The sequence below is a fragment of the Vigna angularis genome, chromosome 6 (assembly GCF_016808095.1).
Source record: "Vigna angularis cultivar LongXiaoDou No.4 chromosome 6, ASM1680809v1, whole genome shotgun sequence".
Taxonomy (NCBI): Eukaryota; Viridiplantae; Streptophyta; class Magnoliopsida; order Fabales; family Fabaceae; genus Vigna; species Vigna angularis.
In genome coordinates, this window is record NC_068975.1 from 22,361,950 (window position 1) to 22,378,756 (window position 16,807).

The 16,807-nt window shown below is 43.5% G+C and overlaps 1 protein-coding gene across 1 annotated transcript; it reads left to right on the top strand.

Moving 5' to 3' along the window:
* The first annotated feature begins 2,024 nt into the window (after positions 1 to 2,024).
* On the top strand, positions 2,025 to 7,220 carry LOC128197543 (uncharacterized). Its single transcript, XM_052879598.1, has one exon. The coding sequence runs from the start codon at positions 2,025 to 2,027 to the stop codon at positions 7,218 to 7,220; it is 5,196 nt and encodes a 1,731-aa protein (XP_052735558.1).
* The last annotated feature ends 9,587 nt before the right edge of the window (positions 7,221 to 16,807 follow it).

Below are 16,807 nucleotides of genomic sequence, written 5' to 3' on the forward strand. Positions count from 1 at the left end.
TCTTTGTGGTCGCCCGGCCTTTCGTTGGGCGGACGATCCCTTATGCGGATGTCCGGCACTTCGTCGGGTGGACGATCCTTACGCGAACGTCCGGCATTTCGTTGGGCGGACGATCCCTTAAGCGGTCGCCCGGCCTTTAGTGGGGCGGCGATCCCTTATGTGGTCGCCCGGCATTTCGTTGGGCGGACGATCCCTTATGTGGTCGCCCGGCACTTCGTGATATCTATTATTCTGTAGAACACCTTTTGTGAGCATGAAGAGTGCGACGCTATCTCGTGGTGATGGGATTCTTTGTGAGTTCTTCAGTTTCTCTTAGGTTTGTGGTCGGCATTTGGGCGGCCAAGACTTGGGCGGTCGAGCATTTGTCTGGGGCGGATGTGACGTGGGCGTCCTTTGGGCGGCCCCGGTCGCCTCAGGGGCGTCCTCTGTACGATCTGATCCCAGCGACGGATCTTCCTCCCAGGCCTCGACTTTCCTCTTGATCCGGAGGGGTGGAGACCTACAAAAGATTCTCCGATGCCAAAGTCAGTTTCAGAGCAATGGCTTTACTTAAGAGACAGTAATAAATGTGCATGCAATCTAACTCTCTTACCACTCACCGCGAACCTGTATTTATAGTTTTCGCTATGGGCTTGGGCTTAGTGAAAAGTTAATCACAGCCCAATCAGCCCAATAGCTTCTGATTTCAATCATGGCCCAATCAGCCCAATAGCTCTTAACTTCTACTTACCTCTGAACCAGGTTAGTTTACTTGAGCCATAATGATTAATGAATTGGCCGGTCAGTGGAATATGGGCGTTCGTCTTTCCTGTGGACGACTTGAGGCACTGAATTGGGCGGACGATCCTCTTTGTGGTCGCCCGGCCTTTCGTTGGGCGGACGATCCCTTATGCGGATGTCCGGCACTTCGTCGGGTGGACGATCCTTACGCGAACGTCCGGCATTTCGTTGGGCGGACGATCCCTTAAGCGGTCGCCCGGCCTTTAGTGGGGCGGCGATCCCTTATGTGGTCGCCCGGCATTTCGTTGGGCGGACGATCCCTTATGTGGTCGCCCGGCACTTCGTGATATCTATTATTCTGTAGAACACCTTTTGTGAGCATGAAGAGTGCGACGCTATCTCGTGGTGATGGGATTCTTTGTGAGTTCTTCAGTTTCTCTTAGGTTTGTGGTCGGCATTTGGGCGGCCAAGACTTGGGCGGTCGAGCATTTGTCTGGGGCGGATGTGACGTGGGCGTCCTTTGGGCGGCCCCGGTCGCCTCAGGGGCGTCCTCTGTACGGCGCCCGGATCTCCTGGTACACAAGCCCCCCAAGTCCTAGTGCACGTAGTGAACGTAGGATTTTTGGATGCAGCGAACTTTGGATCTGGAGCTCGCTATTGGGCTTTATCCAGTGGCCTTTTTGAATTCGAAAATTAAGCGGGAAAACATGTGGCGCGTCTCCATTGGCGAGAGGTGAAACGTCGCTCAATCTGCGGCGTTGATCGTGTCAAATCTAAACGGCCAGGATGTTTCTAACGGTTACTAACTTCTCCCTATAAATAGTGGGTTTGGACGGGGTCATTTTCACTTATCTTCCTTACTTCAGAGCTCGAGATTCTTTTTCCCTCAGGTAATAAATGGCGTCCACGTCCGTTGAGTTTGTTTCTGGGTCGTCGGGCGGAGTCCGGGAGGGGTCGGCGTGTGGCGACAGCAGCGATTCTCTTAGCTCGGTTTCTTCTCACTTTTTGGGGGAGGCGGTTGGATCTTCTGGGGGGGATCCTGAGTCACCGGTCTCGGGGAACGACCGGATCTTCCACGGCGTGCCTCTGTTCCTGATCAAGGGCGGTGTTCGTGTAGTCGGGTCGCCCTTCGAGCCGGATGGTCAAGGGATTGTGGCGTCCGAGCTGGCTCCCGTTGTTCCCAGCCGGTATGCTTCCTGCTATGCTTACCGCAAGGATTTAGAGTGGAGGGTCCGCCGTATCCACATCGTCCGGGATATGGAAGATGCGAGAAACATATGAGCATGGACGACCCCGCTGAGACGATGCGCATGTTACAACAGAAAATGGACGAGATGCAGCAACGTCACGAGGAAGAGATGGCGGCCGTAAGGGCCGACTGCGAAGCTCGGATAGCCCGGGAGACCGGACGAATGGACGGGGGAGAACGAGTGAAGGATAAAGGAAAGGGTGTGGAAGAACGCACGCCCCCAAATACCGAAGGCGATAGGACTTGGAGGCCCTCCGGGTCGGAGGCCGAAGAAAGCCAAGCTAAATCGGTACACGCGGAAAGCGCTGCCGAGGACGGGCGGATGGTGGTTAAGTCCGAACCTTCATCCACCCTGTTACTTCCATTCACCCAAAGCATAATGAATGTCCAAATCTCGGAGCAATTCATGGCACCGCAATTCAAAATGTATAACGGAACGACGGATCCGGCGTCCCATATCCAGACATTCTCGAACGCCATGGCGTTCCGGATCGGCAATGACTCCATTTGGTGCCGAGCGTTCTCGCTCTCACTTGAGGAAGAAGCTTTAGAATGGTTTAACACCCTCCCCCCCAATTCAATAGGAAACTTTACCGGATTAAAACAGCTATTCATTAAACAATTCGCAGCCAGTAGTACCCAGGACCTGACCGTATTCGAATTGATGACTCTCAAACAGGGGAAGGACGAACCGCTGCGATCGTTCATGGACCGGTATCAGAAGACCGTCCGGCGCGTGAAAAGCCTGACCCCAGAGCTCGCCCTTCATTACATCCTGCCGGCTCTTAAGCCGGGACCGTTCAAGGATAGCGTCTGTAGGCGAGCGCCCAAAACTATGGAAGAGTTGAGAGAGAGAGCGGCAGACGAGATACGGGTGGAAGAAATGAAACTCTCTTACAAAAAAGAGAACCAGGAGTCCAGAGGAGAAAGAACGGACGTTAATAAGCCCAGTCGGTTGACGGAAAAAACGTCCGGTCCTAGGCCCAGGGAACAGAATAGGGGACCTCGTTTCCAACAGTATACACCTTTGAACGCCTCAAGGGAAAAAATCTTGCGAGAAGCCCTAAACGCAGAATTGATACCGGAACCAGAGGGGTTCCCGACAACGAAGAACGCTGACCGAAGCAAACACTGTGCATACCACAAAAATATGGGTCATGACACTGAAGAGTGTTGGACCCTCAGAGACAAGATAGAGGAGCTCATCCGGGGAGGAAAGCTCAAAAAATACGTCCGTGATGAGCACCCCCCGCAACCAACCAGTCGGCCTACTCAGAGGCCGGCCTATCGAAAGGATAAGACAAGGAGCGCGAAGGTCGACCAACCCCGCTCGGAGAGGCGACCGAACCGAAGCCGAAGCCATAGCAGGGAACGCCCCTTGAGAGGGCATATTAACACCATTTCCGGAGGATTCGCGGGGGGAGGGTCGTCCTCCTCCGCTCGAAAACGCCATGTCCGATCCCTCCAGTCCGTGCATTTAGCGGACAAACCTCGCCGCTCCATGCCACCCATCACCTTTTCGGATGAAGACTTCCACGCTCCTGATCCGGACCAGGACGACCCAATGGTCATCACTGCAGAGATAGCGCGGTATGGAGTCAGCAAGGTTCTGGTTGACCAGGGAAGTTCGGTCAACATCCTCTACTGGAAGACCTTCTTGCAGATGGATATATCCGAGGACCTCATCGTTCCTTATGATGGGCAGATAGTAGGCTTTGCGGGGGAAAGGGTGGATACAAGGGGGTACGTGGAGCTGAGAACAAGGTTAGGAACCGGACGCTCTAGCGAAGAGAAGAGGGTCCGGTACCTAATAATAGAGGCGAACACATCGTACAACGCGCTGCTCGGAAGACCATGCCTAAACGCGTTTGGGGCAATCATCTCTACCCCTCACCTCACGATGAAGTACCCCTCCACAAAGGGAACTATTTGCACGGTCCAGGCGGACCAGAAGACAGCCCGGGAATGCTACGCGGCAGGTTTGAAGCTGCACGTCCGACCTATAAAAAGAAGAGCGGTCGGCTCCGAGGTTGCTATGGCAGACCTCGATCCGAGGATGAATACCGAGGACCGTCTCGAGCCCATTGGAGAAACCCAACCTATTTCGATAGGGAGGGAACCTGCCCAGACCACCCTCATCGCCAGGGAGATGAACCCTGAAATGGAAAAGGAGCTAAGGGCATTACTTTGGAAGAACCGGGATCTATTTGCGTGGACGGCAGCAGACATGCCGGGCATCCATCCCGCGGTAATGTGCCACAAGCTCTCCCTTTTCCAGAACGCCCACCCAGTCGCGCAAAAGAAGAGAAGAATGGGCGATGAAAAACGACAAGCTGTAGAGGAGGAAGTAGGAAAGCTAAAAAAGGCCGGCTTTGTGCGGGAAGTCACATACACCACATGGCTGGCTAACGTGGTCATGGTGAAAAAGGCCAATGGAAAGTGGCGCATGTGCACAGACTATACGGACCTGAACAAAGCCTGCCCGAAAGATTCACACCCCCTACCCAGCATAGACGCCCTGGTGGACGGCGCTTCTGGACATCGGGTACTAAGTTTTCTAGATGCATATTCCGGATACAACCAGATACCCATGTATGGGCCGGACATCGAGAAGACGGCGTTCATGACGGAGAAGTCCAACTTCTGTTATGAGGTCATGCCGTTCGGCCTAAAGAATGCCGGGGCGACGTACCAGCGTTTAATGGACCGGATTTTCCGAGACCAGATAGGCCGGTGCATGGACGTATACGTCGACGACATGGTCGTTCGGTCCGCGGATGGAGAAGGACACCTCAAAGACCTTGAGGAGGTGTTTCGACAAGTAAGGAAGTTCGGCATGCGCCTAAACCCCGCCAAATGTACATTTGGGGTAGCTGCCGGAAAGTTCTTGGGCTTCATGCTAACATCCCGGGGGATTGAGGCCAACCCGGACAAGTGCGAAGCGATATTGCAAATGCCAAGTCCGACCACCCTGAAAGAGATTCAAAGACTGATCGGACGCCTCACCGCCTTGTCCCGTTTTATCCCCAACCTGGCGGACAGGATGAGGCCGGTCCTCCGGAAATTGAAAAAAGGGGGTGGCCCAACATGGGACGACGAGTGCGAACGGGCGTTTCAGGACGTAAAAACACTCCTTGTTAACCCGCCAGTAATGAACCGCCCAGTCCCAGGGGGAGATCTTCACGTCTTCCTAGGAGTGTCGGAGACGACCATTAGTGCCGTGCTAATGCAGGAACGGCCTCAGCCGAGGCTAATCTATTTTGTGAGTCGCACGCTCCTCGACGCCGAAACCCGATACCAACGGGTGGAGAAGGTGGCCTTAGCTTTGTTGAACGCCTCCCGAAGGCTCCGTCCTTACTTCCAAAGTCATCAGGTGATAGTCAGGACCGACTTCCCTATTTCCAAGATCCTGAGGAAGCCGGACTTGGCCGGACGGATGGTCTCCTGGGCGGTCGAACTTTCAGAGTTTGGTTTACGGTATGAGCCCAGAGGATCGGTTAGGGGCCAGCACTTAGCAGATTTCGCGGCCGAGTTACCGCCGTCCAGCCAGGACGAGTGGAGTTTGTATGTAGACGGAGCGTCCGGTCGATCGGCCAGCGGGGCCGGCATCGTACTCGAGGGCCCCAACGGATTCTTATTGGAGCATTCCTTGATCTTCAAGTTCAAGGTGTCTAACAATCAGGCCGAATATGAGGCCTTGGTGGCCGGCCTCGAGTTGGCAAAAGACATGGGGGCCAGAAGAATCACTTGCCGGACGGACTCAGAGCTGGTGGTTGGTCAGATGAATGGCAACTTCCAAGTTCGAGAGGAGCGTCTGTTGAGGTACTTCCAGCGAGCAACGGACCTCGCGAAAGCGTTCGATAAGTTGGATATACGGCACATTCCCAGGGAACAAAACACACGGGCGGACGTGTTGTCCAAGCTTAGTTCGGGAAAGGAGAAGGGGCAGTTGACTACTGTCGTACGGCAGGTCCTACTACAACCTTCCGTGGAATGCTCGGCGATATCCGGCGAGGGACAAGATTGGCGGGCAGGAATCCGGGAAATCATGAACCGCCAGGATAAGGGGGAGACGGTAGGTCCGGGCGAAGCTAAGAGGGTCGCCCGTTATCTCATCGTGGGAGACGATCTGTACCGCAGAGGATTCTCCTCCCCTCTCCTTAAGTGCTTGGGAGAGGCAGAGGCACTTTACGTTATGGACGAACTCCATAACGGCATTTGTGGTTTTCACACAGGATGGCGAGCTCTAAAAGCCCGAATATTGAGAGCCGGATATTACTGGCCTACGGTTGAAGCCGACACAAAAACGTTCGTCCAGAAATGCGTCCGGTGCCAACAGCATTCCAACAACTCTCACCTACCGCCGCACGCCCTCCACTCAATGACTTCCCCGTGGCCGTTCGCACAATGGGGTATGGATATCGTTGGACCGTTCCCATTAGGGCAGGCGCAGAAGAAGTTCCTCCTGGTGGCGGTGGACTACTTCACGAAATGGGTAGAAGCCGAGCCACTGGCAACCATTACGGCCGCCCAAGTACAGAAGTTTTGTTGGAAATTGGTATGTCGTTTCGGCCTCCCTCGGTCGATCATCACAGATAACGGCCGACAGTTCATTGACAAGAAACTGGCCGAGTTCTTCAAAGGGTTGGGAGTTAGGCACGTCACCAGTTCGGTCGAACACCCCCAGACGAATGGGCAAGCGGAAGCGATGAATAAGACCATAGTCTCGGAGCTTAAACGGCGCCTGGGAGAAAAGAAGGGAGCGTGGGTTGACGAGTTGCCAGAGGTCCTATGGGCGTACAGATGCACGCCCCATGGAACCACTGGCGAAACCCCTTTCAACTTAACCTACGGTACTGACGCTATGTTACCAGTCGAACTGGGGGAGCCGTCCTTTAGACGTCAAGTCGATGACCTGAACCTCAACGACCAAGAGCTGAGGATCGAATTGGACTCCCTAGATGAACGACGAGAGCGGGCCGTATTGAGGGCCGAAGCGTGCAGGCGCATGGTTGAAAGAAAGTACAACTCCAAGGTCCGGCCAAGGAGCTTCCAGGAGGGAGATCTCGTATGGCGAAAAGCCGGGGATGCCCGCCGGAACCCAGCGCATGGGAAGTTTGCAGCCAAGTGGGAAGGGCCATTCCGCGTGGTGGAAACCCTGGGAAACGGGGCTTACAGGTTACAACGCATGAACGGACATCCGGTCCCCAACACTTGGAACGCTACGCATCTAAAATTTTACTTCAGTTAATCATGTATAACTTATTTCCAAGATGAATGAAAAGATGTTCCTATTCTACGAACGTTATTTTGCAGATATCAAAAATCGTTCTCAACTCGGCTAACGGGGCGAAGGAACCGTCCGCCCTACCAAACTCCAAGCTGATTAAAGAGCGTTCCAACGAGAACGACTCTCGGCTTGGTTGGGCGACGAAGCGAAGGAACCGTCCGCCCTACCAAACTCCAAGCTGATTAAAGAGCGTTCCAACGAGAACGACTCTCGGCTTGGTTGGGCGACGAAGCGAAGGAACCGTCCGCCCTACCAAACTCCAAGCTGATTAAAGAGCGTTCCAACGAGAACGACTCTCGGCTTGGTTGGGCGACGAAGCGAAGGAACCGTCCGCCCTACCAAACTCCAAGCTGATTAAAGAGCGTTCCAACGAGAACGACTCTCGGCTTGGTTGGGCGACGAAGCGAAGGAACCGTCCGCCCTACCAAACTCCAAGCTGATTAAAGAGCGTTCCAACGAGAACGACTCTCGGCTTGGTTGGGCGACGAAGCGAAGGAACCGTCCGCCCTACCAAACTCCAAGCTGATTAAAGAGCGTTCCAACGAGAACGACTCTCGGCTTGGTTGGGCGACGAAGCGAAGGAACCGTCCGCCCTACCAAACTCCAAGCTGATTAAAGAGCGTTCCAACGAGAACGACTCTCGGCTTGGTTGGGCGACGAAGCGAAGGAACCGTCCGCCCTACCAAACTCCAAGCTGATTAAAGAGCGTTCGAACGAGAACGACTCTCGGCTTGGTTGGGCGACGAAGCGAAGGAACCGTCCGCCCTACCAAACTCCAAGCTGATTAAAGAGCGTTCCAACGAGAACGACTCTCGGCTTGGTTGGGCGACGAAGCGAAGGAACCGTCCGCCCTACCAAACTCCAAGCTGATTAAAGAGCGTTCCAACGAGAACGACTCTCGGCTTGGTTGGGCGACGAAGCGAAGGAACCGTCCGCCCTACCAAACTCCAAGCTGATTAAAGAGCGTTCCAACGAGAACGACTCTCGGCTTGGTTGGGCGACGAAGCGAAGGAACCGTCCGCCCTACCAAACTCCAAGCTGATTAAAGAGCGTTCCAACGAGAACGACTCTCGGCTTGGTTGGGCGACGAAGCGAAGGAACCGTCCGCCCTACCAAACTCCAAGCTGATTAAAGAGCGTTCGAACGAGAACGACTCTCGGCTTGGTTGGGCGACGAAGCGAAGGAACCGTCCGCCCTACCAAACTCCAAGCTGATTAAAGAGCGTTCCAACGAGAACGACTCTCGGCTTGGTTGGGCGACGAAGCGAAGGAACCGTCCGACCTACCAAACTCCAAGCTGATTAAAGAGTTCCGGCGAGAACACCCTTCACCTTGGTTAGGCGACGGAAAGAACCTCCCACCACTGCCGGATTCTCATCAAAACTTGGTAATAGCAAAGACATACAAAAGGAGATGCAAAATGAGAACACAATTGTGTATTAATCATTGACGCTAAAACACGCCCCGATTTACAAAACTACCGCCCGGCCTACTCCCGGACAATCCGAGAGGCTGGGGCGGGCGGCAACAAAATACACATCACATCAAAAAAGGAAAAATCTAATTATCTCCCCCGGCGGCGGCCTCCACAGGCGGTTCGTTTTCCTCGGCGGCATTCAGATCCACGAGGACGCCGTCGAAAACATCCTTCTCTATATCCACGCCCAGAGAAAACGGATCCTGGACACCCGCCAAAAGAGTTACTTGGCGAAGGGCTTTGTTGAACCCTTCCTCGTGTTCGAACAGAATTGTTGACTCTAGCTCAACAATTTGTTCCTTGGCCTTGGCAACTTCAAGAGTGAGCTCCTCATTTGCCTTGACGCGCTCGGCTTCGGCCTCCTTTAGGCGGGCAACCTCCGCCTTCAGCTGGCGACCCTCCTCCGCCATACGTTCTCGCTCGCCCCGGGCGGCTGTCAAACCTTCTGCGGCCTCCTTTTTGGCCTTCTCAAGAGCGGCCTCAAGCTGCTCAATCTTCTTATCATATTCATCTTGGTTGAGGACCATTTGCTCCAGGGTTAACTGAAGGGAGGCTGCGTTTTTCTTCTCCCGGTCGAGCATTTGTCTGGGGCGGATGTGACGTGGGCGTCCTTTGGGCGGCCCCGGTCGCCTCAGGGGCGTCCTCTGTACGGCGCCCGGATCTCCTGGTACAATATATATATATATATATATATATATATATATATATATATATATATATATATATATATATATATATATATATATATATAACAAAGACATAATACTATCAATTTTAATGGATTAGATAAATAATTTAATTGATTAAAACAAAAAATTTTGCATCCTAATTTGCATTTTCAATAGATTTGAGAACACAAACCATTTTAATCGAGTAGGTTAATTGATTAAAATAGAAAGCAAACTTATTTTTAATAGTTTTAACAATAAGTTAATAACCTTTCAATTAAGATTTTAGTAACACATTCATTTTTAACCGAGTTTATCAATTTATTAATCATAACAGGAACATTTAAATATTATTTAAATAAATTAATAAGGTTTAGATGGCTCCCTGTCAACATTTTTAATCATATAAAAACTTTTAAATTTTAATTTATTGATAATATTTATAAAACTGATGCAATTAATTATTTTCATAAATGATCTTCATATACTGCACATGAGAAAATTAATCTACTTTATTATTTTGTTATTATCAGGGCATTATAAATAATCTTGGTAAACAGAAAACATTTTGTCAGGAAAAACTTGATTCTAGAAATCACTTCAAGACATAGAGATAGGGAAATGGCAAAAGCTTCAGTATTGATTTCTTGTTTGATAGTTTTATTTCTGATGACAGTAACAACAGGTATTCCTCTTTGTTTTTCTTTGTTCATTATTTTCTTTAACAAATCATTAGGGTTCTAATAAGGATGAACAAATTTTGCAGAATTTGCTGATGCATGCGACTTTAAGTGCAAGACTGCGAATGACTGTGGAAATTTACACTGCTTGTTCCCTTGCTGCCTCTGCAAAAAGAAATGCGAAAACAATTGCTGCCTTTGTGATTGTATGCCAAAACCTAGTCAAAATGTGTTGACCAACAATCCATGATAATAATATAATGAAGTTTAGGTTTCATGATTCTTCACATGAAATGATTCCATGCTTTTCTTGTGGAATTTTTTTTGTAATAAGAAATTATAAAATAATAGCTTCTTTTGTTTTTCATTAACAATATATTTGCATATCCTTATTTGAGATTTTATCATTTTTTTTTGTGTTTTATATTTTTGAACAATAATTCCTATGTATTTCCTTGGTGTCAGAAATTGTTTAGTTCTACTCGCGAACGTTGTTGATTCCGTGAGCGCATAATAGCGTCTTATCCTATATTTAATAATATAAAATGAAGCTATTAGTCTTTTCTATCCAAATATCCTTTACATAATATACAGAAGATATTTTTTTTAATCTTAATTGAGAAAAACATGAATTCAATTTCATACGTAGTTTTTATTGTGAAATATGAATATGAGATATTGACTTATTTTATATGTTGATAAATGTGTTTAATGGCCTTTTGAAAATATAAGTTACATTCATTTGTGAAATTTATTCTCTAGATAAGATTTAGGATCATTAAATATATTATTATTTAAATAATTTAAATAGTAATATATTTAATTAACTATTTATTTTATTTTATTTTAAATTAAGTATTGAGATGAATTTGATATAATAAATGTATTAAAAAAATTATTAACATATATTTTATCAATTCTCACTTTTCCCATTTTATTATTATATATTTAATAATTATTTATTTGAAATATAAATATATAAATGAGGGTTAAATATGTTTTTCGTCCCTTAAGTATCACACGATTTTTATTTTAATTCCTACTCGAAACTTTGATGGTTTTTAGTCCTCGTAGTTTTGAAACTATTAGTATTAATTCTTAAAAATGGACGGCGTTAAGTTTTAGTAGATGTGGCAAACGGCGATGCCAGGTTTGATGCCAGCTGCGCTCTACACTCTCTGTCACGTTAGTTTTCTTTTATTGATGAGATTAAGTGGCACGAGTTTTTGATTCAAATCAGATTAAGAATTAGGGTTGTTAATTGGGTTCTTAATTAAGGAAGAAGAGCTTGTTGCCATCGTTGAAGAAGAGGAGGAAGCTTCTTCCCAGCGGCTTCAGTTTTCAGCAAGAAATTGCAGAAGTGGCGGTAGAAGCAGAAAGCGAAGAAGCAGAGGAACGATGCTCTTCCGGTGGAGAAGCTGATCGGGCGACAGTTCCAGGACAAGCAGTCGGAGATCGCCGACTACGGCTTCGGGCGGCGGTCTTGCGACACCGATCCAAGGTTCTCGCTGGACGTAGGGCGGTTCTCCCTAGACGTGGGACAGTTCTCGCTTGACGCCAGGAGGATGTCGTTCGACGACCCTCGATACTCGCTTGAGGAGCCACAGGTGTCGTGGGACGATTATTTGCTCGGACGGAGCAATTTTCCGAGGATGCCGACGATGCTGTCGGTGGTGGAAGACGCGCCGGTACAGCATGTGATGAGGACTGATACGCCTGTGGAGGAAGAGCCGATGAATGACGATGAGGGCGTTCCTGGTGGGAATGCACAAACTATAGAGTACTACTCTGATGGAGGAGTTGTTGCATATTGTACTGAAGTAAAGGGGACCAAAAAAAGAACCTGTTCAATTATGTAAAATGGAGCAAGATGACTGTCAAAAAACTCCTTCTCTTGTGTTGCTTTGCTTGCAGGTCCTACCCAGAGCTAAGAAGTGTAGGAAGTTATTTTTCCAAATCGGAGTAATTTAAAGAAATATGTATCAAGATTAAAAAGAAATATTATTCAGATATCAATTAGTCCTGACAATAAACCATAACACATGATAACAGTACGTTAAAGCTTTTTCTTCCCAGCCTATACTAGTTTGTTTATTACATTAAATTTCCAAATTTTAATTGTTCATTTTTCATCTTCATGCTGTAGCAAAACAAATCTTCAATGACTCCCTCCCCCCAATTTCCACTTTGAATTAAAAATTACAATCAGACATTGGATTTCTTGATACTCTTATTAGAAAAATTTCAACCAAAAATTTTCCTCTATTATATGAAAGTGGAAAAAACTCAAGTGAATGGAGGAGCTAACAGGACAAAAAAGACCAGCAAAAGAGTTGTGCTACATATATAAAAAGAGCACTGAAAATCAGCAAATAAAAAAACAGTACATTTTTTAACCACAGACAGCTAGTTGCTTAAAAGCTTCAGAAGTGAGGTGAAAAAATTCATTGACAAAATATGGAAATCAATTGCACTTGTATCATTTAACAAAATCTAACAGGAAAAGCTTCTACAGAGATAACAAATTGAGACAACATTTTAAACAAAAATTGTAGCAACTACCTTCTCACGTGTCTCAACCTTGAACTTGATTAGACCAACACAAAGGAGAAGAAAATAGCCTCGCTCAGCCATGAAATGTCTCGATGTCTCGACGCCTCGACTTCGACGTTCAGCCCAAGCAGGGAAGACAAACACGAAGCCACGCTCCATGAAAACGAAGACGCTCAACGAACACGAAACAGGGAAGATTGTGATGCAGTGAAGGAGTTTGGATGAAAATTTGAAGGAGACAGAGAGAATTAGGATTTAGATATTTAAGGAATTAGATTAGATGGAGAATAAATGAAGGCGCTGGGAGAGAATTGGATAGATATCAAGGGTGTGTTCTTTTGGGAGAATATGTGGGAGATGATTTTGGGAGATGATTTGAATGGATTTGAGGGTAATATTTTTGTTGTTTTTTTGAGTGGATTTGTGGTCAATTGAGAGTGGATTTGGAAGTAAAGTTTGTGAGAATTAGTGTAGGATTTGATTGATGTGATAGATTTTAAAAATTAATTTAATTGGTAGAAAATGAAGATTACAAAATTGCCCCTACTTATAAAAGTATTATAAAATGTTATTTTGTAATGTTATATTTAATTGTAAAAATGTTTATAAAGAGAAAAAAATTATGAATAATTATTAAAATTAATGTATAAAAATTTTAAAAATTAAATTGTAGTAAAATGAATGTATTTTAAAATGTACAATTAAATTGTAATATAATTTAGTACGAAGTGATATAAATTTATTTGTCACGCATGTAAGAATGATTAATATTAATCAAATTTTAATTATTAGTTATAAATGTAATATTTAGAAGGTTTATACAATTTTAGTTACTATTTCATCTATTTTGTTTAATTTGGTTTTATTTATTATTTTTTATTCAAAAAGTTCTGATTTTCATCAATTTTAGTTAATTTAGTTTTTTTAACAAAGTTTAAATTGTTAACAAAAAAAATAATAATGTTGTTATAGTTCATAATTTTTTTAATTTAAAAATGTTATTCACGTATGAAGTCTATGTGATAGTGTTTCTGATAGTATTTTTCGTTAACCATTCAAATGTCTTTATAAAAAAGGATTAAAGTGACCAAAATTAATAAAAATTAAGACTGTATTAAATTCTTAAAAACATAGGATCAAATTGAATAAAATAGACAAAAAATAAAGACAAATATTATATTTAAATCAATATTTTAACAAGTAAATTTAATAATTATTTTAATTTTTCTTATTAAAGATATTAATTAACAATTAAAACTTAAAACCTATTCACACTTTACTTTTAATATATACATATATATTTATAATTGAAAAAAATTAAAATAAAAAATTAAAAGAAAATATATCAATCAATCTACTAATGTGGGACAAGTTAGAATTTTCAGTTAATTTTTTTTATAACGAGTCAATTATGCATGATCAAAATGAATCATACTGTGCTACTTTATAATTTCTAAATATATTTGTCTCCTTATTAAGAGACCATTAAAATATGAATGGGTAATACATAATAAATATTCTGTAACCAGTTACAATATTCTGTAACTGATTACGCCTTCAAACATAAATGTCCACTGTAACCTGTAACACCCCCAAAATATAAAACATCTCACACCCAAATTATTTGATTAATAAAGAAAACATCATACAATATTACAATCCTCCATTTAGGAGTAACATAGTTCACACTGGAAATACATTATATTTTCACACATAAATAAAACACTCTTAATTTTTTTTTCTCTTAAAATATTCTTCAATTTTCTGCTGCTTCCTTCTTCACTTGAATTGGTTCAGACGTCGTTCCCTCATCTGCTCCCGTATAACAAAAACATTATACGATCATCGCAAAAATGAGATTTTTCCGACACAAACAAACAAGTAAGAGTGAGCTACTATGCAAAGTTCAAAGAAAAGCATAACACTATTATTATACGTAATACATTCACCATAATTCTAGCAAGATGCAATTATCATACTAGACTCTATTATCCGGATATAATGTTGATGGAAGTCTCGGGTGGTCATGCACTTGTGGTGATTTCAACAACAAAAATTTTGGCCAAATATAATATATCACATCACCCACAAGGTTAATCCATTAATGTCTATAAACATAGACTAGGACCTCCTACTACTCTCACCACATAACACATCCTTCTCTAATTGAGACTGGAAAATTATTAGAGTTTTAGGATCACCACCAACAACAGGACCCTCAACATCAACATATACACTAATACCATGCCAATTTAGAGTCTCTCCCCGAGACTCATACTATATTTCAAATGAATAATTTCCTATCAAAGATCACAATAAACATTCATAATAGAATTCATACAAGATAATTATAAACAATTAACAATAATAAAATATTACTATAAATGGTCATATAAGAATACAATATTTGACAATCATAAAATAATCTTAATATAAAAATTCATGGGGAAACAAGAAGTTGAATCTGGCAGAGCCGGTTAGACAACTTCTAATCCATCCAAAAATACAATATAATTAAATAACAAGAACAATAACATGTCTGGGGAAATAAGAAGTTGAATCTGGCAGAGCCGGTTAGACAACTTCTAATCCTTCCAAAAATGCAATAAAATAAATAAGTAAAACAATAAATAGTTTGGGGAAACAAGAAATTGAATCTGGCAGAGCCGGTTAGACAATTTCTAATCCTTCCAAAATACAAAAAAAAAATAAATAAGGAAAACAGTAAAATGTTTGGGGAAACAAGAAATTGAATCTGGCAGAGCCGGTTAGACAATTTCTAATCCTTCCAAAATACAATAAAAATAAATAAGGAAAACAGTAAAATGTTTGGGGAAATAAGAAATTGAATCTGGCAGAGCCGGTTAGACAATTTCTAATCCTTCCAAAATACAAAAATAAACAACTAATAACATTCAAATGGCGTAACATAATCAACATAACATTTTACAACTATCACACTTGGATATCAACACAAAAGCATACTCTCATTGAAAATTCAAGATCATACAGAAACAAAATACTCCATATTCAAGATTTAAGATCAGACAAAAGCAAAATATAGCATATTCAAGACTCAAGATAATATAAAAGGACTACTCAAAGTTAGCTCCCCTTACCTCTATTCCAGACTTAGTTTTTTTTTCTCTTCTCAGACCGTTCTCCGGAAACTTCCAGAATTTCCCCTCTTCACTAGAATTTCCTCAAACTCTCTTCTCTCACAATTTCTCTAGAATTTTGGTGCAAATTTTCAGCCTCCCCCCCTTGGCTATTTATAGCCAAAAATTTTTACTATTCATTTTTACTATTCATTTTTACTATTCACTTTTACTATTCATTTTTACTATTCAAAAATTATTTTTTATTCACCATTCTTATCTCTGAAAGATTAATTCTACGTGGAGTGTTCTCTTCCACAATTTATTTTAATATTTTTTTTTAACTATTCACTATTTACTATTCACTATTTACTATTTACTATTCATTTTTTTTAACTCTTAAAATAAATTCTCAAATTTTTAAACTCCTTCCCTTGAAATTATTATTATTGTTACCTATCATAAATTTTAATTTTTTTCTGACCATACTTTTATTAACTTTATAAAAATAATAAAAAAAAAACAACTATTTATTAAATTTAAATATTTTACATGGGTCTTACATTCTCCCCAACAACAAAAATTTTCGACCTCGAAAATTCGACACTTCACAAAAAAAAGATAGGGATAAGAATGTTTTACATTATCTTCTAATTCCCACGTAGAGTCACCTATTTTTCTATCCCAAACTACTCTCACTAAGTTGATAGTTTTCCCTCTAAGCTCTTTGGTTTTAGTGTCTTCTATACAAACAGGTTGCACTTCTACGGATAGATCCTCTCTGATTTGAATATCTTCCACTTCTAAAATGTGAGAAGGATCATGAACATATTTTCTTAGTTGAGAAACGTGAAATACTGAATGGAGTTTGGCTAACTGAGGAGGTAACGCCATCTCGTAAGCGACTGGCCCAATTCTTCTCAAAATTTGATATGGACCAATGAACTTAGGAGAAAGTTTCTTCGAACGAAGAGCCCTTCCTACTCCTGTAGTTGAAGTCACCCGCAAAAAGACATGATCTCCGACTGCAAACTCCAATGGTCTCCTTCTTTGATCAGCATAGGACTTTTGTC

Excerpts from the sequence above, each read along its gene's own strand:
- LOC128197543 (XM_052879598.1), top strand. The coding sequence starts at position 2,025 with ATGCGCATGTTACAACAGAAAATGGACGAGATGCAGCAACGTCACGAG.